Source organism: Capsicum annuum, chromosome 2, assembly GCF_002878395.1.
Source record: "Capsicum annuum cultivar UCD-10X-F1 chromosome 2, UCD10Xv1.1, whole genome shotgun sequence".
NCBI classification, from domain to species: Eukaryota; Viridiplantae; Streptophyta; class Magnoliopsida; order Solanales; family Solanaceae; genus Capsicum; species Capsicum annuum.
Window position 1 is genome coordinate 47,342,172 of NC_061112.1, and position 25,222 is coordinate 47,367,393.

Here is a 25,222-nt window from a genome sequence, read left to right on the forward strand (position 1 = left end):
CCTATGTTTGAAGAGTTTGGGGTGTCTATCCAAGTGTGGTCTTCACAGACTACCAAGGATATTATAGGGAGTGTGAACCATATGATGCTATTTTTTCTATAAGGAGTATTGATAATCCTATGAAAAGGTTGACAAATGCACTTGCAGCAAAACATGCAGAGGTGGAGGTTGCTCAGGATGCACTAGAGGCTATTCAGGCTGCCCATGAGGATGAGAAGAGGGTTCTTCAAGCTCAGATTGCCTCACTTACAGCCTCTTTTGTAACACTCTGTATTTTTGAGCTAGAAATCTAACCTTATTCCTATGTACATAAGCTATAATTTCATGGTTTATGCTTAGATTCATGTTTCATGATCTTTCGCCTAGTATATGAAGTGATTATGAGAAGAAAAATGTTCATAGAAATGGCCTAAAGCAAAGTTGAGCTAAGAACCTTTCATTCATCCAAAATTGGATATTCAATTTTACAAGGGACTACTATGAACGTGGATAACTCTTGATACACATGGAATTTTTCAAATCAAGACCCACCAAATTGTAGATGATTGAATTAGATTTCTAACGATACCAATTCTGCCAAAATCTGATAATTGAGCAAAAAGTAATGGCTCTTTTCGTATGAGGCAGTAAGCCAACACGATCATGACTCATCGCGTCGAGATTGCGTCGACACAATGCCAGATGCATATCTAAGGTTGTTTTACATATTATTTTAGTTTCTAATGGGTCTAGGGGCACCGTGGTTATTTCCCCTCGCCCAAAATATGTCTATAACGTTGAATTTCAACCCCAAGAAGCCAAAATATCTTATTTTTCACTTTTTCTCTCAAAATCAAAACACTAACTCCTCTCCCAAAGATTCAAGAACTCATTCATAAGGTCAAGAATTCTAAGAAATGGATCAAGATCTGGGTTTTGCTCTTTCTCCAAAATAATCTAAGGTACGTGGGGTTTTCCTAAAAACTACATGGGCATAGTAAATTCTTTTAATTATACAAAAGGTTTAGAAATCATGATTTTTCGGAAAGGGTTTTGGATCTACAATTATAATCATGTTTTTAAGCCCTTGATAATATTGTTTTGGTCTTTAGGCCTTCCCTTGAAAGTGATTCGATTAGTATATATGTATGTATGCATTGAATTGTGAATTGAGAGAATGAATTATTGAATCTTTTCCCCCTCTCATTGTGTTACTACTTGATTTGCAAGTTATGAATTCCTGAATTGCATGATTTGAAGAATGAATCAAGAGTCTTATTATTTGATATGAATTTTATAATGATTGACAATTGGAGAGGGGAATATAATCATAATTTAAATGCTATATGTGATAATTGAAGTTCAGGAATATTTTGAGAAATTGACCACCACTTGTTGGAATTGTTGAAAAGATGAGAATCTTTGAATGGTTTTGACTTATGTTTAGAAATATGAAAATTCTCTCATAATTGTCTTAATGTTTTGGTGGTCTGAACATTGTTTTAAATGAAAAAATTATGTATGATATTTTTATGGCTCAGAATTATTACTTGCAAGTCTTGGTATGATGATACCAAAACAAATAATGCCATAACAGACACAGAATAGAATAGAAATTAGATTTCTATGCAGACTTATAGAATTTGAATTCAGAAAGATGCATGTTCAGAAAAGGCTAAAATTGGGCATAAAGAGATGTTAGGTGGTTCCCCAAAGAAGACTTGGGATAAGATAACTCATTGCTCGAAATCGTGTTTTGCCGATACGGGTTATTATGTCTCCTAGAGGGATTTTACGCTAGCCTAGTGCCCTGTGGCATATCAGACTCAGACACTCCAACCCTTGCAAAAAACTTGGGTTGGGGGATTCCCCACTGAGTTAATGGCAGATTCCATTTAGCCCGTGGAATATCAGACTTGTAGGGGAGTGATACCTAACTCATAAGTAATATAAAGAATAGAATTGCATTGACAAGAATGTTTTATGATTATCAAAGAATTGCCCATGTACTTTAAACTATATCATGCATGATGTTTCATGACCTGCTCTCGTCTATTTTATATATATAAATACATTATCTTGGATTGCTCAGCATACCATTATAATTGTATTGACCCCCTACCTTTCAGGGTCTGAAACTCAGTCCAGGGGTCCCACTAAAATGTAGAAATGTCAAACAGCAGTGTGCAGTTGGTGAGCCTTTTTTCTTTCGAAAGGCCTGTTCTACAACATTGTTATTACATTTTGTCTTTGGTTCTGACTGGGGGCCTTGTCCCAGTTTTGTTTCATACTTATGATGGATATTGTAATGTTAGAGATTTCACAGACGGGTGTCATATGTGTAGAATATTCAGAACTCCTTTCAAATTATTCAAGTTTATACGTTTGACCATGGTACCGTTTTGTTTTTTTTTTTCTCAAATTTTCTTATCTATATGAATATTGTGCATGATTACCATATTTGGAAGCGCACTCGGGCCTTCATGGTTTGGGATGCTTATTATGGCCAGGGCCCCAGCTCGGGTTGTGACAAACTTGGTTTCAGAGCACGATTCATGGTCCCAGGATACCTGCAAAATCATGTCTAGTAGAGTCTTGCTTATAGGTGTGTTGTGCACTACACTTATAATCAAGAGGCTACCAGATATTTAGGAGTTTTTTCTCATTCTTTAATACTCTAGTTCGTGCTATAGAGTTATCCATAAGAAATTTATCCAAGGTCATTCCTCACTCTAATTTCATGGTCCATGCCTCATTGTCAAGGTGATACGAGTCCAGGTGTCTAGCTCCCACAGCGATGTGGTTCTCTCTCTGATTGAGTAGTCCATAGAGTTATGAATTTGCGCAAGGACTTGAGAGGAGTCCATGAGTGCTCTAAAGCGTGTTGATTTAAGTGCATACCCCTATCTGTATTAGTTGTGCGGTTGAGCCTTAGGTATGGAGTACAGTCTCTTTAAATAAAATTCTTGTTGGGGATGTGATGTATAAGGGTAATGATGTGTAGTAGAATGTTGAAACTATATTTCCACCCAAGTAGTAGTGTATGTTAAAGTGTCATGACCTATTGGTAGCAAATTGGTTCGGAAGTTCGTGATATGAAGTCACAATGTTAGAAGTCAGAATGAGGGTTACTTTTGTGTAAATAAATAGTTTTAGTTGTATAATCGTTGATTAAGGGATGATTTGCCATTTTATAGTGATAGACTAATGTGGTAGCAATAATTATAGATTGTATGGTAGTCTATAAAGGAAGTGACGGGATATGATTATTATTTATTCAAAATAGAGAAGGAGCTCAAAGTGGATAGTTATGGTGATTGTAGAAATCATTTATAAGTGGTAAGAGGAAAAGGGTAGACTAGTTAATAAGTTGTGAGTAGAGACTCATTAGTGTTTATTGAATTTTGAATATCATTATGATGTATGATTGGGTAAGTAAGTAAGATGTGAGAAATTAGAATATGTTGATAAGATTGAAATGAGTTATATTATAAGATTAAGATCGACTAATTCTATCTCGTGACTTTACCCCTTTGATGGTATTTCCTTTAGTAGTAGTAAACTAGTACTTCATGTGAGAAGGTATGTAGTGGGTTTTGAATTGTAATAGCGAGGTTATGGAAAAGTTGTGATTGTAGGTAGTAGTACAGTGAAGTGAAGTATTTGGGTTATTTTCCCAATTTGATGGACTAGTATAGTATGTGGCATGCTTTACCGGTGGTATATAATTGAGGATAGACGACTGGCTTGAACTTTAAATGTGGAGTTTAGGTTTGGAGTGTAATGGTGAAAATAATAGCTTAAGATTAATTATGCATGTTTTGTGGAGTAATTAGCAGGCTTGATGTCATGTGCGAAGTGGCCTAGGTTGATGATTAATGAAAAGCTTAAGTGGTAATCATGAGGGATATATGTACATGAGGACTAGCATTAAAATGATGAATTATGGTTGAATCATTAAGTGGATAAGAACATGAGTATATGGGAATAAGTTGAACCCCTGGTAGCAAGTTGCAAAATAAAGTTTTATATGTACAAGTGTTTTGTGTACCTAGATTTAATTCTTGAATCTTGTAGTATGGATAAATCCGGGAGGTTTTTGTATAGTTCTCTTTAGAGTGATGGCTATAGAGGCTAGCGGATGTTAAGAGTAGCATTTATAGAAAAAGCAAGACCTTCAGAGTATAGTTCTTCAGAGAGAATTTGGAGTTTAAGTATGTGGTGATGCCTCTTTTATATTGAGAGTTATGGCTATAGATTTGATAAGGGGATATGTTCGTGAGTCTAGGATTGTGACTTTGATCTAAGGGGGAGATGGGGAATTAAGTTATTTCCCAAATTATTCTGAATTCGGCAAGTTAAGGGGAGGAGTCATGATAAATCTATTCTTACTCAAACATACTCCTCCTACTTCCATTTCAGAGATTATTCTGCTAATATCCTACATCATGTGTTCAAGTCATGCCTATGCCTATGGTTCAAGTTCTCTATGGACTTATGTTTATACCCTGACCTCCAAACTAAAAGCAGTTATGTCTCTCAGGAATCCAGTCTTTCATGTATTCAAGCCATAGGTTATGTTTTTCGTGATCCATGAAAATCGTTGTCTCTCAACATGCTTGGTCCTAAGAAAATATGTTTCTATATGTCACTGATTCATCCTACATTGGGTTTAGCCATGGTGTTAAAGTTTATGCAAACTCGTGGCAAAATCTTAGTTCCTTAAATGAGGAGCAATCGCTTCAAGCGGAAATCTTTGTCTTAGTTGTAATGTAACACCCTCGTAGCATTCTCGACTAAATACCACTCTTAGTTGCACGTATGGAGAGCTTGCAATCTGCAAACTTTTCTAGTTGTTAAAAGACTTAGTCATAATTATGAGCTCTTAACTTCCATGATTTAAAAATTGATCTTCTCGACACCGAGGTGTAGATTTTTGAGTTGATTCATGTTCAAGAGTATAAAGGGATTATTCTTGGAAAGTTTTGGATTTTTTGGACCGCGTTTGAGATGTGTTTGAGTAAGCAAACCAGTAGCTCAACGCGATATCGGTGCATCGCATCGGTAATCGTATTGGCCAAACCAGTGTCTCGACATAATTTCAACGCATCGCGTCGGGTGCCCAGTTCTTCTTACTGATTTTTTGAGTTTCAGTCTCTTTCCCTCATTTTGTCTTGATATGTGCACCAATGTTTCCCTTTGTGCTCTATCCTAAGAATTCATGTTGTATTGTGTCTCCTGAATGACTCTCTACTTATGATCCAGACACTTGATACATGGAGCACTTTGAGTCGATTTTATTGTATCTTCGTTTCATATCCCTTCTTGAGTAGTGCAATAAGCATAAGTTATGGTTTAGTGGTGTTATTTCCATTCTCGACGTTTATGCTTGGGTCCCTTGATGACCTTTCGTATGATAATATAATGGTGGTTGTAGAAACGTTGTGATGTGTTAGGTGAGGAAGTAGATATTCTTGAAGGCGAAATAAAAAAAAACAAAGAGAATTGATATGAACTCTCGAGCTAAGGTTATAGGTAGAAGGGCAAAGAAGGAGATAAACTTTTATTGTGTGAAATAGCTAAGAAGCAGGCATGTGGCAAAGATATTTGTGAGAGTGATTGAAATTGTTGGTCTTAGTGGGGGAATCTATGTATTAGGTATAGTAATGATTAGGCTTGAATATTGTGGTTGCTGAAAATACAAACCTATGTGATATGTGGTTACCACCTTGTTAATCCAAGTTAGGCTTCAACATAAAAAGCGTTCTGCATTGAGACTCAAACTCTTGTGGTTAGATGTGTGATGGGAGAATTGTAAGTTGGAAATAATGAAGTGTAGTGTTTGTTGTTTGGGCATAAATGAATAGTGTTTCTAAGTATAATATCTATTTCGTTGTATCATGAGAGATGGAGAATGATTCTATCCCTATCCTCCGCGAAATCTCCTGTCATTATTAATACCAATATAAATCAGGTCTATGATCATCAAATAAATCCCTGCCTTATGTTGTGAAGATTATGGTGCATAGAGCTCATGTAAAAGATTATCCCTATGTAAAGTCTTATTATCTCATGTTTCGTGCTTACAAGTTTCGCTGGGGGTTATCATGAAGTTTGTTTGCTGCCATTGCATATTTTGTCGAGGAAAAATGTTCAATGTGAGACTACATTCTTTATTCTACACTTTTAGAGTTTCAAAAGGTCCCTACCCATCATTCGGGGACGAATGATCCCAACGGGGAGATAATGTAACACCCCATATTTTTGGGCTAGAAATCGAACCATCATTCCTACGTGCGTGAGCTCTAATTTCATGGTTTATGTTTAGATTTATGTGTCATGATCTTTCACCTAGTATATAAAGTGATTATGAGGTGAAAAATGTTCATAGAAATGGCCTAAAGTAAAGTTGAGCTAAGAACCTTTCATTCATCCAAAATTGGATATTCGATTCTACAAGGGTCTACTTTGAACATGGATAACTATTGATATACATGGAATTTTTCAGCTCAAGAGCCACCAAATTATAGATAATTGAATTAGCTTTCAAACGATACCAATTTTGTTAAAATCCGATAATCGAACGAAAAGTTATGGCTTTTTCCATGTGAGGCAGTAAGCCGACACAATCATGATGCGTCGCGTTGAGATCGCGTCGACATGAAACCAGACGCGTATCTAAGGCTGTTTTATGCATTATTTCAGTTTCTAATAGGTCTAGGGGCACCGTGGTCATTTCTCCTCACCCAAAATACATCTATAACATTGAATTTCAACCCTAAGAAGCCAAAATATCTTATTTTTCACTTTTCCTCTCAAAATCAAAACCCTAACTCCTCCCCCAAAGATTCAAGAACTCATTCATAAGGTCAAGAATTCCAAGAAACAGATCAATATCTGGGTTCCACTCTTTCTCCTAAATAATCTAAGGTACGTAGGATTTTCCTAAAAATTACATGGGCATAGTAAATTCTTTTAATTATGCAAAAGGTTTAGAAATCATGATTTTTTGGATAGGGTTTTGGATTTACAATTATAATCATGTTTTTGAAACCCTTAATAATATTGTTTTGGTCTTTAGGCCTTCCCTTGAAAGTGATTTGATTAGCATATATGTATGTATGCATTGAATTGTGAATTGAGAGAATGAATTATTGAATCTTTTCCCCCTCCCATTGTGTTACTACTTGATTTGCAAGTTATGGATTCCTGAATTGCATGATTTAAAGAACGAATCAAGAGTCTTATTATTTTATATGAATTTTATGATGATTGAGAATTGAAGAGGGGTATATAATCATGATTTAAATGCTAAATGTGATAATTGAAGGAATTTCAGGAATGTTTGAGAAATTGACCACCACTTGTTGGAATTGTTAAAAAGATGAGAATCTTTGCATGGTTTTGACTTATGTTTAGAAGTATGAAAATTCTCTCATTATTGTCTTAATGTTTTGGTAGTTTGAACATTGTTTTAAATGAAAGAATTATGCATGATATTTTTATGGCTCAGAATTATGACTTGCAAGTCTTGGTATGATGATACCAAAATAGATAATGCCATAACAGACATAGAATAGAATAGAAATCAGATTTCTACGCAGACTTACAGAATTTGAATTCAGAAAGATGCATGTTCAAAAAAGGCTAAAATTGGACATAAAAAGATGTTAGGTCGTTCCCCGAAGAAGGCTTGGGTTCAGATAACTCATTATGTCCCCTAGAGGGATTTCACGTTGGCCTAGTGTCGTGTGTCGTATGGCGTATCAGACTCAGACACTCCAACCCTTGCGGCAAACTTGGGTTGGGGGCTTCCTCGTCGAGTCAATGACGGATTTCATGTAGCCCGTGGAATATCAGACTTGTAGGGGAGTGCCACCTAACTCAGAAGTAATATAAAGAATAGAACTGCATTGACAAAAATTTTTTGTGATTATCAAAGAATTTCCCATGTACTTTAAACTATACCATGCATGATGTTTCATGACCTGCTCTCATCTATTTTATATATCTAAATACATTATTTTAGATTGCTCTGCATACCAGTACAATTGTATTAACCCTACCTTTCAGGGTCTGAAACTCAGTCCAGGGGTCCCGCTAAAACGTAAAAGTGTCAGACAGCAGTGTGCAGTTGGTGAGCCTTCTTTCTTTTGGAAGGCCTGTTCTGCAGCATTGTTATTACATTTTGTCTTTGAGTCTAACTGGGGGCCTTGTCCTAGTTTTGTTTCAGACAAATAATGGATCTTGTAATGTTATAGATTTCATAGATGGGTGTCATATGTCTAAAATACTCAGAACTCCTTTCAAATTGTTCAAGTTTATGTGTTTGACCATGGTACCGTTTTGTATTGTTTTCCTCAAGTTTTCTTATGCTATATGAATATTGTGCATGATTACCAGATTTAGAACAGCGCTCCGGCCTTCATGGTTCGGGATGCTATTTACGTCCAGGGCCCCAGCTCGGGTCGTGACATTCTTGGAGCGTGAAAGATCTGAGAATGCTGATGTTTTTTAGAAAGCTGAATTCCCTTATTCACTCCTCTTCATCTACTTAGCACTCTCTTAGTGCCTTAAGAATATTTTCCTTGTTTTTTTAGGACCCTATTGTCTCTTTTTGCTTCTTTTTTGTGATGATAATTGTATCTTGTCTTTTGAATGAAACGGACCTTATTGCTTATTGAGATCTGCTTCAACTTTTTCATACTGCATGATTGTTCTCTTGCTCTGAGTTTTGATTATTTTAGTGATAGCCTAAGTGGCCATGGATCATTAGACATTTTTCACTTGCTGGGCCAGCTTTTCGATGATGTCAAAAGGAGGAAGAATAGATTATACAATGCTTATAACTCAATTGACTAACCTGTTTCATTTTGTGTTCTTTTATTTAAATTCCTTTTTTGAGTATGTCAGGATTTTATAATGGATGTTATGTTGCTAAGTTTGTCGTCATCAAAAAAGGGGAATTTATTAGGGAATGTAAAGTTTTGATGATGGACATATGAATGAAACATGTTGTGCAAGTTGTTCCACACAAGTAAATAAAGAGAAGCTACTGGTTCTCACATGTACTGCATATTGAAATTGATGCAAGGCTGACAAGGTGTTAAGACAAGAGTAGATAAGAAAGGAAGCTCAAAATTGTTACTATTGCTTATCACTTACAGTAACAAGATTGAGGAGAAGATAAAGGCTACACTTAGAGGTTGAGTTGATCAAGGAGTCCAGCCATAAGAGGTGATGAAGTAAAAGAGTCCTATTGAGTTAAAAAGAGAGACGACAGCAACAAAGAGGAAACTACTTGGGAGTATAGAATAATACATCAACTAAAGGACTCAGTAAGGAGTTGACTTAAATACTACATACGAGATTCCAAGTTTCAGTCATGCACTAAAAAGATAGTCAACAATCAACAAAATAGTTCACTCACTTGAAGAAGAACCTGGTCCCATACTTAACAATTCGTAGACTTTGTAATAGGTAGGTTCTTTCAGTTGTAACGAGTATTTTGTTCTAGTCTCAGTGAAGTATAAACTGAGTTAGGAATTGTGTCTTCAAGTTAGAGAACTCAAAGACTTGGGAACACTTATCTTGGGAAGATTTGTGTTTTTGTAGAAATAGGAATTAGAAGTTTTAATTCCTAGTTTACATGAAGTCTTGTAATTTGTTGATTGTTGAGGCTCAAGAGAAATAGTGAAGTTGGGGTTAAATCCTGTAGAGGTATAGGTCGTGGTTTTTTACACCTTTCTTGAGCCGGGTGTTTTTCACGTAAAAATATTGTGTTCAGCTTTTACTTTTATGAACCACGTTAGCTTACTTGTTCCACAGATAGGCAACCAGTAGAGTGTAATATTAAAATCAGTAGGACACGCACTCTAACAAAATCAAACAGTTACATTAGTGCATGTATGTATTACCCTCTTCGAACTATTGACAGAGGAACTGGTTTCTTGTTTATTCTTCTTCTTTGTATAGCTCTTCTTTTTTTCATGTTTCTTATGCTTCTTTCTACTCAATAACTTGTCAATTTCATTCTCAGCTTCCGTCTTCCAATTAAAAACACAAACACCAATTCAAATATTTCCTCTAACAGAATTTGAACATAAAATACGAAGGGAATTGGCAAGTAAGGGAACACAAACAAATATTTCCTCTAACAGAGAAAAACTTGGACTCATGCATGGTATTGGCAAGTAAGGGAATATGTATAATGAGCTTTGCACACAACTAAATGGATTTTAGCTCAAGTGTTCTGCTGTTCAGGTGTGCAGCTGATGCATATGCAATATTTTGTAAGGGCAACTGTGATCCAAAAGATCATGGACTTCAAGTTAACAGCAGATAGCCCAATTCATAATTCTGGGGCATATCTGGGGGTCAATTTCATGTTTTTGTGGTATAGAAACCTTACGTCACTATATCGTCTCTGCATATGACAGGTGCTAACTCCTTTATTTCAAGAGTATCTATGTAAATCGTTATTTCTTTTATATGGCTCAATATACATGCAGCCCCTTAAACTTGTTCAAACTGTTCATCAAGTCTTTGACCTATGGAACATCTCTATGCTCAAATCCACCTGTGCGTGTTAAATACAAATTTGATAATTCTAAATCAAGCTCGACTACCAACTAATAGATACATAGAGTCCTAGCGAGCTTCTAACTACTGGAAGTTGCTGGCGTATTCCTGGACAACAGAGTCAGTCCAATACCCTCCTTGCAAACTGAAGGTGGGTCTATCACCTTGAGTTTTGTCTCATAAAAACTGAAATCGTGCAGTGGACAGTGGCTTCGTAAGTATGCCAGTCACCTGATACTGAGATGAAAGAAATTGGATGAGGAGATCACGTCTAACTACCTTGTCTCGCATAAAGTGAAAATCTATCCCGATGTTTGGCGCGAGGGTGAAAAATTAGATTAACGGAAAGGTTGAAGCACCAATGTATCGTACCAGAGAGTGGGAGCACGACGTAGCTGAAGTCCAAGCCCAAACACCCGTGATTAAGCTCATATGAGCTCAATGGCAGCATCTGATAAGGTTGTAGATGATCTGACACCGTTCGTTGGTTGCGCGGAGACCAGGAAATTAAACTCGGGCCAAAAATATTGCATATCCACAGGTTGATTTTGATAATCTATGCTGCCAGCCAGTCAGAATCTGTGAAAGCCTGCAAACCAGGGTTAGAAGCTTTTGAAATGCAAAATACCATTGATCTGGTGTGCTGAAGGTAGCAAAGGATTCTCTTTACGGCAGCCCACTGATTCACTACTGGACGGTGCATATATTGGCACACTTTGTTCACTACAAACGATATATCTGGCCACATGACGGTGAGATACTGGAGCGCACCAACTACCTTTTCTATGAAGGGTAGGATCACCAAAGACACAGTTATCACCTTTATGAAGCTTCAGAGTGGTTGTCAAGTGCGTGCTTAGATGCTTACAGTTCGCCATACCAGCTTTAGAGTGTATCCCTTGAATATACTGAGATTGAGATAGATAGAGACCGGCATGGTGCTAGGACCAACATGCTGCTGCCAAGTACTTCAATGAATGTTTTAAGAGAGGAAGTGGTATTCCCAGTAAGAACAATGTCGTCCAATAGACCACGAGATACGCAACACTGTTGCCCTGACAATAGATAAACAAGAGACATCCGTTTTTGATGTGGTGAAGCCAGCTGTTATGAGAAACTGATGAAGCTTTTTGTAACATGCTCGTGGAGCTTGCTTGAGGCTGTAAAGAGGTTTGTGAAGCTTGCAAATGAGTAGGGAACTGAGGATGAGCAAATCCAGGGAGTTGAGCCATATAGGCATTTTCATGTAACTCACCATGTAGAAAGGCATTTTGAATGTCCAGATGACCTAGCGGATTGGAGGAGGAGGTCCAAGAATAGACGTAATGGTAAATGAGAATCTGGATTAATGAAATTGAACACGTCTGGCAATACAGAGCCATCCAGAGCATGTATAACCATGAGGTGTTGGACTATAACCAAAGAACACAAATGGATTGCTTCGAAAATTAATTTTGTGACGATCGCAGGGACCCACATATGGAAAACGAAGACAACCAAACACTTCAAGGAAGTGATAATCTGGAACAGTGTGAAAGACAACCTCAAACGGTGATTTGCAATTGTTAGTTTGAGTGGGAAGATGATTAATTAAGTAGATGGCAGTCTCAAAGGCAAAGTTCCAACATTTCGAGGGAGTAGGACTATGCGCCATAAGACTTAAACCAGTTTCGACGATATGCCGATGTTTATGTTCAACCTTTCCTTCCTGTTCATGATTGTGGGGGCAAGAAAGACGGTGAACTATGCCTAATTTCACACAAAGATTTGACAAAGGGCGAAATTCACCACCCCCGTCTATTTGAAGTGACTTGATTTTTGTGCTAAATTGTTGTCTGACAAGAACTTGAAATTGAGTAAAAACTGATAAAACATCACATTTTCAAAAAAATGGATAACATCATGTATAACCCGAAAAATCAACAACAAAAACAAGAAGAAAACAATGGCCTTGAGAAGATAGAAAAGAGGAAGGACTGCAAACATCTGCAAAAATAAGTTGCAACAAAGAAGTGTTTTTATTAATGTGCAGCGAAAGAGACAACTTATGGGACTTGTCGAGTTGGCAAGCAATACATAAATTAGTTAATCTAAAACTAGAAATAGAAAGATTGTACCTAGACAACACTTGACTAAGAACTTTCTGATGCGAATGACCCAGCCAAAGATGCCAACAAGCAGCGGAAACTTTGGTGGCAGAGAAGGCTGAAGCAGAGCTTGAAGATCATGGTTTGAAAGACATGGAGTAAATGCCATCGCTACTCATACCTATAAGAAGTGGAATCCTGGAATCCCAATACTTGACAAGAAACTGATGAGGGTGAAATTCAAAGAAAACATTATCATCATTAGAAAACATTTGAGCAAAAAAGGATGGGTTTAGTGATAAGAGGGGACATGGAGAATGTGACAAAGGAAAAATTAATGATTATGAGGAGACGAGAAAGAGGCACTACCAGTGTGTTGAATTGGCAAACCTTGTCCATTACCAACATGTAATCGGTTTGAGCCTTTGTATTCCTCAGCATTAGTGAAGCTTGAGAGATCTGGTGCAACATGATGAGTGGCACCAGTGTAGGCGAACCAATTTTGAGTCAATGAGATTGGTGCCTGATGAGTGAGATGGGCAAATGGATTGATGGTGTGATTGTAACTGAAAGCAAGTAGAGGCAAGATGATTAGTGTCATTGCAAATTTGACATCTGATGGAGTATATGAGTCCACCGAGCACAACAGGACCTGGTCCCTAAGTTACAAGTGCAGTACAGAATGAATTAAGAGAAGATGGTGCAACGAAATAAAGTACACTGAAAGTTTACGTGGAAATTTCCTTGCTCAAGGGAAGTAAAAACCATGACCTGCCATCAGGATTTCAAACCTTCACTCTTCTTCAAGCAACCAAGTGATTACAAACTCCTATAAACACCAACTCTTGTAACAACTCTATTACAAGACAAGTGTAATAACACTTAACACACTTACAGCTGACTAACACTAGTCACACATCCTAGGCAACTCTATCCAGGACACAAAACACAAAAGATGAGAACAACTACTTGACCAACTTACAAATGACTCGAACAACCAACTCTAGCTGCTTCGACTCCAACTAAGACATGGACAAGCTACACATCTACTATCCTTTATAATCAAGAGTAGATTTACAATATAAGACCAATAAAGCTGATAATACAACACACAAACACAAGACTTAGGATGAGCAAGCAATCGGGTCCCTTGTATGAGCTATGTTCAAGACGGCTTTTGCCCTTGTGAAGTTCAATCTTGATGTTTGCAAAAATTAGGTTTTGTGGTGAGTAAGTGAACCTTTTATATGAGACAACAAAACCTAGGCGTGTTGCTATTGGTCGAGGTTCAGCTCCTCTACTGCTGCGCCACCAACCTTCTGCAGAAAAGTATAGCTTCCAGCTGTAGTCAAGCAAGTAATTGTCAAGGGACAACTTCATACGAGATCAGATCCCATTGATACATAATAGGACAACTATCAGGTCCCTTGTGTAATAGTTTGCAGATCATCAAAACTCCAAGGGTGTAACATTAATATGTTCCCCCTTTTTGATTATGACAAATTATTCTCCCTGTCGCGAAGGACCATTAACTAACATTTCCTTATTGACACACATTCCCCATGACACCAGGTTATTCAGTTGTTGCCCCTATTCGAGGCACCAGATTTCTTTACAACCAAGAACATTTCTTTCCCCTTTTGGCATCATTAAGAAAGATAAGTAGTAAACCAAGATAACGAAGATGTAAGACAAGTTAACGCATGACCATTGAGGCGAAACTGACATGAATAAATAAGAGAGACATAAGGCATGTAGTAGACAAAACAAGGGAAAAAACTTCATTAAAAAACTGACTCAGTTACATTGTATAGATCAAAACATAGAAATAACCTTAAGGTGCCACAGCCAACAAAACCATGAGGAACAAAACAGTGGAATGCAAGAACAAAATGGGCTTAGAGAGAGCTTAAGCTAAGTAGGGGAGGTTTGGGGGCTAGGGACTTAAGAAGCAACTCCATTGTAAGACCCTTAAAATTTTAATCATTTTATTTTTGACCCTCCCGCATTCGTAATGTTGATTTTTGACTTACATTATGTTTAGGGATGTTAAAAGGGTAATTTGGGAGAGTTTCAAAATTTTCAAAAAGAGTTCGGGGATATTTGGGAACTCCGAGGGAGTGTGCCTCCGTGATAGCAGCGCGGCACGGAGGATAACCTCCACAATAACGGCGTGCCACGCCACTGTGTTAATTTTATTCAGTTTTTAAATTTTCCGCTTGGGGTGAGGGGCTTTTGATCTTTTTACCCTTTATACGACTTTTGAACATAAATTAAGTCCCTTTCCTTCAGTTTTCAAGGATCAAAATCATCCGTTCTCTCTTAACACTCAAAACCCAAGAACATAAAAGGATTTCTTAGAGAATTCATCATTCAGGCTCCAAACTTCAAATTGTTTTCAAATTCTTGTGTATTTCAGGCATGTTTCTCTTCCCTAAACTTAAATTTTACATTGCGGCATAAATTTCATGGATTATCATGTGATTTTGATTGTGGATGTTGAAATTGGGTTGAGGGGTTTTGGTTGTAATTGATTGAATTACTTGTCTCAAGCCTTGAATTGATTTTCCATGCTTTAAATTGATATTTTGGGGACTGACTTAGTGCATTGTTTAAATGGTTGGAATGGGGGACATTGATTTCCCCAAATTAGATGAATTTTGGCTTGGAATTGCATTAACCTCAACCAACATTGTAAACTGGATTTTATTATGGATAATTGCATGATTTAACTTGCTTTTGAACTCAATATATTGCATTAATGGATGTCTGGATATAAAAATGGTTTTTAATAGTCTTGGTTGTCATGGATTGGATTTAAATGGAACTTGAAAGTCATTGTGGTTATGTGAATTGGTTTGGCATGTTTAATTTAGCTTGCAAGCGTAATGGTATGACGATACCAAGTGGTAAATGCCTTAATGAATGACTATTGGGGTTAATGGATTTGGTTTACATGCATAATGGTTTTAATTTGGGCTTAAAGGGGGTTGTGTTGCTCGCCCTGAAGGTGGAGGTCTCGGAGGGACCAATATTGGAAACCACGTTTGCCAGCGTGGAGGTCTTGGTGACCGTGTGCATAGTTCACACATTATATATATATATATATATATATATTGAAATGGTTGGAGCCTCTACCTTGGATTTCCTCTACAAAACTGATCCAACTTGACATTTTCAAACTCAGTCCCATGATTTCATCTTATCTCAGCAACCTTGGAGTTATGCTTGAATTTTCTTGACAAGAGTGGTGAATGATTCAAATGTTTCATCTTTGGACCTCAGGAATATGGTCCAGGTGCATCTTGAGAAATCATCCACAATTACAAGAATATATCTCTTTCCTCCTATGCGTTGAACCTTACCAAGTCCACATAGATCCATATGCAGCAACTCTAGAGGTCTAGAAGTACTGACATGCTTCCTTTGTTTGAATGAGGACCTTGACTGTTTTTCTCTGGCACAAGCATCACAAACTGTCTTCGGTAAACCTGACTTCGGGAATTCCACGGACCAAGTCCCTAGCCACCAGTTTGTTCAGCAATGATGAACTTACATGTCCCAATCTTTGATGCCACAATTCAGTGTTATCACTTTAAGCACTAAGACATGTGAGCTCATCACCTGAAAGTTAGCTAAGATCTGCTAAATACATGTTTTTACACCTTTTTGCTTTCAGAACCACTTCACGTGAGTTGGTACTGGTAACAATGCATCCATCTGACGGAAACTTTACTTCATTTCCTTTGTCACAAATCTGTGACACGCTCAGGAGGCTGTATTTTAATCCATTAACAAAATAAACATTGTCAATAGCATGATTTGTTGATCTTCCTATTTTGCCAACACCTTCAATATTTTCCTTTTTTCCATTTCCAAAAGAGACACTTCCACCATGAAGTGCCTTGAGCGAGAGAAAGTCTTATGTTCTTCCAGTCATATGCCTGGAGCATCCACTATCCATGAACCGGCATTGACTGCTTCTTCTTCCTCTCACCTACATTAGCAATCATCTGTTAGACTTGGGAACCCATTTGAGTCTGAGTTCCCAATATGATGACAAAGGGGTGATCCCCGACCTTTTGGTCCAGTTAGGCAGTCTGAAGAGACTGCTTTTGACATGAGGATCAGGTCTCTTGTTGGACCTATTCCTCTTATAACTGTACAACTAAAGGCTTTCCTCAGCTCTCTTCCTAGACTCACAATGCTTCTTCAAGTGTCCATTTCTACCACAGTGGGCACACACTAAATTGTCAGATACAGAGACATACTTGTTATACTTGTTATGAGGGTTATAAGGAGGGTTTGCAGCATTCTTTCCTAGACCTTCCACTCCACTTGACCTTTGATTCATCAAACTGGACAATAGTTTAGACGAGGCAATCCATTTGAGAGATTTTTGGAGATCTTCCTTGACCCAGACCAGGTCTCTCTCTAGCTGAGAGTTTCTACTTAAGGAGGCTGCATGAAGTTCTTCAGATTTTTTCAACCTCTCCTCAAGTTCTAACTGAAGACTGCTAGCTTCCCCTTTTCCTTTAGACTGTTCTACAGAAACTCTTAACATTTTTTCTTTCAGCACACTTTACCCACAAGAGACAGTTTTTCATTTTCAAACACCTCAAGAGTTTCACTCCAGAGATCCTTCTCATTAGTAAGCTCAACCAATGAGTCTATCAAATCAGTTGCTAAACCCTTAAGCCTTTTCATAGAATAGTTATTAAGATTTTGTTTAATGTCAAGAAGAGTTACCTCTTCATCATCGAACTTGGCCATGAATGCAAAAAGTGAATCAAAGGCATCATCTGAATCTTTAATCACCATCATAGAGATATCCTCTAGGGGTTGAGATTCATTAGAATCACTAAATGAGTCTCCCAAGGCTTCCAGGGCTTGCTTCACAACATAGTCTGCAACTGCTTTTCTTCTGGCTTTGCCTGGAACTCAGTCCTTCTGCTTTCCTTCATCAGGTCCGCCTCTCCTATAATCCTTGTGTTCTAGTTTGTGCATTGGGCATTCCTTGATGAAATGACCAGCCTTTCTGCACTTATGACATAGGTCATTTCTAGCAATTGATCCGCTTGAGTTACCTCTCCTTTGAAAACCACCATTTCTCCTCAAAACCTTGAGAAATCTCTCGGTTATATATGCCACATCTTCTTCTTTTTCACAGGCTTCACCTTTGGCTGCCTTGAGGGCCAAGGCCTTCTCTTTCTTGGGTTCCTTCTTGTCCTGCTCCTGTTGTTTCTTCATTTCATAGGATTTTAGATTTCCTATGAGCTCATCCATTGTAAGAGTCTTCAGGTCCCTTTCTTCAGTAATAGCGTCTACTTTGCTTTATTATGACTTTGAGAAGAATAATAAGCACTTTTCTTACTTGCTTAGTAGGCCTGATATCCTCACCTAGACTATGCAGCTCATTAGTAGTAGAGATAAATCTTGTATGCATTTCTTGGATAGTTTCTTCTTCTTTCATGGTGAAGGTTTCATATTGTGTAGTAAGCATGTCAACCTTCAACTCTTTTACTTGGCTTGTTCCCTCATGAGCAGTTTTCAAACAATCCCAGATGTCTTTAACAGACTCACACGCAGACTGTTTTACTCATCTTATACTCATTAGGCCCTATACCACACACTAGCATCTTCTTTGCCTTCTAGTTCTTCTCAATTTTCTTACGATCATCTTCATTATACTCCCTTCGTGTCTTAGGGGCCAATCTGGTGACCTACCCTTCTTTCACTTCTCTCATGGGAATATGAGGACCATCCAAAATAACATCCATTAACTCGCTATCCTCCACCATTATAAAATCATACATTCTCGTTTTCCACTATCCATAGTACAGACTATTGAATCATGGAGGTATAGTGGTGGACTGTACTTCTTCCAGGTTCGGTGGAGCTGTCATTTAAGAGCTGGACCCTCTCTAGGTGTTAACCTTTTAGAGGGTACTAGCTCTGATACCAATTGATGGAGTATATGAGTCCACCAAACAAAACAGAACCTGGTCCCTAAGTTACAAGTGCAACACAGAATGAATCAAGAGAAGAAAGTGCAATGAAATAAAGAACACTGAAAGTTTACGTGGAAACTTTCTTGCTCAGGGGAAGTAAAAACCATGACCCGCCATCAGGATTTCCTACCTTCACTCTTTTTCAAGCAACCAAGTGATTACAACCTATAATCGCTAACTCTTGTAACAACTCTATTACAAGACCAGTGTTATAACTCTAACACACAACACTGGTCTCACATACTAGGCAACTCTACCTAGGACACAGAACACAAAAGATGAGAGCAACTACTTGCTTACAAACGACTCGAACAACCAACTCTAGCTGTTTCAACTCGAACTAAGACATGGACAAGCTACACATCTACTATCCTTTATAATAAGGAGTAGATTTACAGTATAAGACCAATAAAGCTGATAATACAACACACACAAAAGACTTAGGATGAGCAAGCAATTAGGTCCCTTGTATGAGTTATGTTCAAGAAGGCTTTTGCCTTTAGTGAAGTTCAATCTTGATGTTTACAAAACTAGGTTTTGTTGTGAGTAAATGAACCTTTCATATAAGATAACAAAACCTAGGCGTCTTGTTATTGGTCGAGGTTCAGCTCCTCTGCTGCCGCGCCACCAACCTTCTGCACAAAAGTACAACTTCCAGTTGTAGTCATGCAAGTCATTGTCAAGGGACAACTTCATACGAGACTAGATCCCATAGATACATAATAGGACAATTATCAGGTCCCTTGTAGAATAGTTTGCAAATCATCAAAACTCCAAGAGTTTAACACTAACAACATCTCGCACGTCCATCATTATTGGCATTCCAAGGTTGATCGGAATAGTTTGTTCCATAGTTGTTACGTGGATATTGATTACGACCACCCCATCCCCTCGCCCCCTATATGATCTGCCACAACCACGGCGAGAGGCATTATTGCTTTGTACAAGACTTGGTATATCATTACAGAAGACATGTTGGGCAACATTAGCTGATGATGCATTAGAGTTATCACCCGAAACAAGAGAGAGAGAGAGAGAAGGCATAGAGGAACCATGGATGAACTCATGATTCAACAACAGGCTATGGATCTCCGTGTATGAAATTGGCTCGTATCTTGCAGATAAAATAGTGACAATATCCTTTAAATCAGGGTGCAATCCTTTAAACACATAGATATTAAAATCTGAAGCTTTCAATGTTCTTCCTAGGCAGCCAACTCATCAGATAATAGTTTTGTTTTTTGGAGAAATTGAATGACAGTGAGGTCATCTTGTTTGAGATTTTGCAACTGCATATGAAGGTTAAGAACCCTAGTGTTGGAAGAAGAAGACAGAGCAGCCTCCAAGACATCCCAAATTTCCTTAGAGCACTTTAGCCGATAACTATCGGTATGGTTTCTCCGGACAGAGAGCATATGAGGAGACTCATTATGATTTGATCTTATTGAATCCAAGTAGCGAATTCAGGATTAGATTGGATAGTAGTCGAACGTTCAACAGAGATAGTAGCCAACAGACAAGGCTTGGATCCATCAATGAATCCATGAATTTGACCTCGCATGAAAGGCAACAAATGTGTCTTCCAAAATAAGTAATTTCTGGAAGTAAGCTTAATGGAGATAAAGTGGTGAGCCTAGTGTAGAGGATTAGATAGAGAAGAAGACATGATAGATGTTGGTGGAGAGACAACGTTAGAGGGGAGATGACGTTAGAGGGGAGATATAAAGTAAGAAGAATTAGGATTGGCTTCTGATGACATGTTAAGCTACAATCTAAAGAATAGAAAGGCTTCTTTTATTCAATCGTTTACATAAGTTGTTACATCAAACTATAGAGCTTCTAACTACTGAAAGTTGCTGGCATATACCTGGACAACAGAGTCGGTCCAATTAGTACTTGCATGGTAAGTAGCAAATTGCATTTTCTCACCAAGAACAGGATGCCTCTGAAAAGTTGTCGACCAGAAGCCAGGAATATCTTTGATAATATTTATCTATACTTCCGTGCTACTTTCAACAATTCACCGTGCTTCTTCATTAATCTTCCTCAGCTTCTCCGGTAACCCTTCTTAATCGTACGTGCAGCTGAGAGCTCACTAACTAACATCTTCTTTGATCAAACAAAATGAATTGCCCATTCTTCTACATATCAAAAAATACAAAACACTTATCTAAGTAACCATCAAATACTGGTTCTGAAAGTATGCCCAGAATGGTTTCTTCCAGGAACCCACTGGTCACTGATTTCATAGGTGAACCCACCAACCACAATTCTTCCTTTCTCCTATTCTAATTTTAATTAATTATAGTACTAAGATTTTCATTATGAAGTCGAACTTGGATGCTTAAACATGAAGTATTTACATTTAAAAAAGAGATCCAGCAGTGGAGAGAACATTGCTTCTGGAGGAGCTGGAGTTCTTTCTTATCAGAACCAGTTTATTTCATCGGTATCACAAGTAACAATTAATGAGTATTTCGTGACTGTTGATAGATCGTCATTATTTTTCAATGTCATTAATGAACATTCACTTATCTTTACTATGCTATTAGGTGTTCAAGGATGGAGTGAAACCTTTGTGTAAATACATGTGGTGGAACCAAAAAGTTACTGATTAAGATCTTTGCTACAAAGCCAAAGACTACAAATGGTTGGACTCTTTTCACCCTAACAGAACAATTTGCAAAAGCTCTCATATGACTTTGCCTCGAGACCTATTCTTTGGTAAAGAGAAACAAACTATAGCTAACCTTGTTGCTTCCAAAAAGACCCTGGTCGTGACAGGTGATTGGAGACGGAATAAACAAAAGAGGAAAAGATTTGGCCAACAGATATAGAAATTACCACATAAAGTCCTCAAAAAATTTCTGGCCATAGACTTAAGTTGAACGTCAGTCCGAAATTATCGACTCAACAGAACATCACATTACCTCAACCAACAAAACTCAAAATTCAACAGTTATGCATTACAAAGTAAATTATTACACTGCTCAATTCAAGATTCAGAAGGATCTAGGCCTTCAACCACAGATTAATAAAGGCTCAACGTAACTAAAAAGCATGGATCTCAAGTAGTCAAGTAATAACCGGGAGATAAATCTTAGCACACCACCTTGGGATAATGAGCTAGTATTTTCATTCTATCAAGTTATAGTGAAGGCTCTCAATAATAGGGGTCTTTTACAGCATTTTGAAAACAACATTTTAAGATGAAACATTGCTCAAAGTAGGAACATTTTATTGCCAAGTAAGAACATTTAAAATACAATTAAAAGGAAAATGATGGAGACTTGTCAAAGTACAAAAACAATTAGAAGTAGGAGATGGAGATTTTTCCAGCCTACCTCTTCATCACAGCTGTCGGCCTACCTCTTCATCACAGCTGTCGCCGCTGGACTCTATCTTCTATTTAGATACAACAACAGTGTTTTCCTAAAAAAGGGGAATAATTAGACAACATGGAAATGCAAGCAACAAATCAGATAAGATACAGAAAATTCATGTAAGATACTCAATTAAGTAAATAATATACTCAATGAGATAGAACGAGGACAAAGATGAAGTAGTCAAACCTTGTCTGCATCAGAACCATCTTCATCAGAGTCCATTTCTTCAAAGCTATCACTAGTCCTTTTCACTTTTGTTGGTTAAGCAGCAACCGGTTCTTGTCAAAGCAAAATTCAATTATAGCATCGAGTAACACTATTAAAATATATACATCAAGATAGCATCTATTTCATCAACTCAGTGGTAAAGGGACAACATTTGCATATATCACGTAACATATGCCCTTGCATCATCAGCATCACTGGACTTGTCACTCGATTCTTCCTTTTGAGAGGCAGCAGCAGGCGCTTTCTTAGCAACAACATCCTCCTCCCCGGAGGTGCCACCATCCTCAGAACTAGTTCCATCACCTGACTCATCGCAAGAGTCTTCCTTTGCAGAGGAAGAAGAAGGCGCCTTATTAACAACAACATCCTCCGAATAAGAAGTGTTACCATCCTCAGAACTAGATCCATCGCTTGACTCGTAGCTAGGCAGGCACTTTCTTAACAACAACATTCTCCTCCGCAGAGATGCGATCATAGTCATAACAAGATCCATCACTTGACACATTTCTCTTAAGAACTGCAGCAAAGCCATTAACAGGTGGTTTCTTGGCTACAGGTACGCCTTCCTCAGAGCTAGAATCATGATCATTCTTACTTGAAGTTGCAACAACCTTTGCCGATTCACCAATAGCAGCAGAGTTACTTACATCACTAGCCAAAATATACTAGATTTGGTTAAGAGGTATTACTTCATCCTCATCCGAACTGCTGGCCAATTTTCCATTCTTGGAAAGAGTCAGTTTTTGTGCTTTAGTAGGCTCCATTATTCTTTACAGACAACTGAATAAGTTGCTTCAGATGCATAACAGAATGAGAATGGGACCCTATTTTATGACTACATATGTACGTGCTGCAACAACCAATACTAGAATAAAAACCAAACAGTTAAATTCATGCATGTATTACCCTCTTTGATCAATAGACAGAGGAACTGGTTTCTTGTTTATTCTTCTTCTTTGTATAGCTCTTGTTTTTCTCATGTTTCTTCTGCCACTTTCTACTCAATAACTTGTCAATTTCATTCTCAGCTTCCCTCTTACCTGTAAACACACACCAATTCAAATATTTCCTCTAGAATCCACACAAAAACAGAGAACATTGAACAAAACCATAGAATCCACAAACAAAAAGAAGCTAACCTTTCATCATGGATTTGGTCTTGAAGAAACAAGTGGGACCAAAACATAAATGTACAAGGAAGAAAAACCTTAAGTTTATTCGCACCACTGATTTGAGAAGAAAAATTTATAAAATGTAATGTAACTAACTCAATTGGAATTGTGAATTCGAATTTATAATGGAACGGAGTTTTATTGATAACAACCAACGATTACAATCAACGAATAAGGAAATACTAAGCTATACTTCACTATGAATCTGCAACTTCCACCATGGATACATGTAGTAAAGCTTAGAATGAAGTAATGAAGGAGAAGATAGAGTAGAAGAGAAAGAAGAAGGTTCTAGAAGATTAGACAACGAGAATTCTGGTCAAATTCATAACTGCCTATCCCAATTTCGGTTAAGGCTATTTATAGAACTGGTTGAGTTGGTGCTGAGCTGGCTGCCTTAATAATTGGGAGATTTATTATTATCTCCACCGTTCCTCGTAAAATATCTGCTGACCCCATTTCTCTTTTTCACGATTATTCAATTGGCGCATGCAGACATAACAACTTTGGGTCATTACAATCCTTCCCGCTTGAAATTGACCTTGTCCTCAAGGTAAAGGATGATGCATTCGACCGTGATAATGGTTGGTTCTTACTAGTCTGCAACAGGGAGAACTGAACACCCACAAAATTGCCAGTGCCAATTACAGTAATTCAAACGAATGAGCTCTTCAGTTGGAGCTTTTTCAAGCTAATGATTAGGTTGGGAAAATTTGCTCTTCCTTGGCTGAAATTGTAGCATTTCTGGAAATCAAAACAATTATGGTCCTGCCAACAGTCTCAACATCAAGCTATAATAGGGTGACATCAACCACTAGCAATTCTTGGACATTTTCATCTCCATTACCAATCAGAATTGTGTCTAGAACTGCTGCACCACAAGTCGCATCATCATCCAGATTTATACTCGCGTAGAGCTTCTTCTCATCGATGTAATTCATCAAGAGATGTTGAATTATTGGAAGTCTAGATGATCTGCTAACGAGAACCATTTCCTGAATGTGAACATTATCTACCTTGGCCTCATTCAAACACTTCCCCACAGGTTCCATACTCTTAAACAACATGCTCAAGCATAACTCCTCAAATCGAGCCCAAGTAATAATAGCATAAGATTCTATTCCCTTAAACAAGGAATCCACTTCAGTAGTGGTTTGAGCAGTAGAATATATAGTTCTCTTAGCCCTATTGCAAGCAATTCTTGATCTTCCCAAAGCTCTAGCATTCCCAATTAAATCCCTTTTGCGCTCCCTACAAAACTCAACATCAATTTTTGGGACAACACTAGTATTCATGCCTACAACTTTTGCTTTCGTGCCTCCAGTATCATCTTTACCACCATAACAATGCTTCTCAATAGTCATTATAAGCAGCGGAAAGGTGTTAGTAACCTGCTTGAGTAGCACCAAAATGCATTTTCTGACTCCGTCGCAGATCGTAACAATATTTGATCCAGTCAGTTTCTTTAACTAACACGACATCTCAAATTCCCTCATCGTGACACAACTTAGTGACTGGTTTTGAGCACCAGCATATAACAACATAAATCCGAACTTAATAAGGTCCTTACAGCTCAAACTAGATGCATCAAAAACAGTAGCTCTAGCATGATATTTTAGGAGGGTTCCACCAGGATCAAACAACAATGGTAAGAAATTATGCATCATATGAATTCTCCTTTGTCTTTGGGACATTCTGTTGCATCAGTCTAACAATTTGGCTATACAACATAGCCTTGTGATCCACGTTTACAATCAGCATTGCCTTAAAATTTTGGG

General features: G+C 37.8%; 3 protein-coding genes across 3 annotated transcripts; all 3 read right to left on the minus strand.

Moving 5' to 3' along the window:
- Window positions 1–17,588: 17,588 nt before the first annotated feature.
- LOC124896147 lies at window positions 17,589–17,933 on the minus strand. The gene has a single exon (XM_047407686.1). It carries the CDS (start codon window positions 17,931–17,933, stop codon window positions 17,589–17,591), a length of 345 nt encoding a protein of 114 aa, XP_047263642.1.
- A 3,993-nt stretch (window positions 17,934–21,926) lies between these two features.
- Window positions 21,927–23,287, minus strand: LOC124895865. The gene is made up of 2 exons (XM_047406266.1): window positions 22,231–23,287; window positions 21,927–22,090 (listed from the first exon to the last, which is right to left on the minus strand). The coding sequence occupies exon 1, from the start codon at window positions 22,802–22,804 to the stop codon at window positions 22,433–22,435; it is 372 nt and encodes a 123-aa protein (XP_047262222.1). The 5' UTR covers window positions 22,805–23,287; the 3' UTR covers window positions 21,927–22,090; window positions 22,231–22,432.
- LOC107857683 (heat shock 70 kDa protein-like) lies at window positions 23,188–24,808 on the minus strand. The gene is made up of 2 exons (XM_016702536.1): window positions 24,257–24,808; window positions 23,188–23,343 (listed from the first exon to the last, which is right to left on the minus strand). The coding sequence occupies exons 1-2, from the start codon at window positions 24,806–24,808 to the stop codon at window positions 23,188–23,190; spliced, it is 708 nt and encodes a 235-aa protein (XP_016558022.1).
- Between the last annotated feature and the right edge of the window lie 414 nt (window positions 24,809–25,222).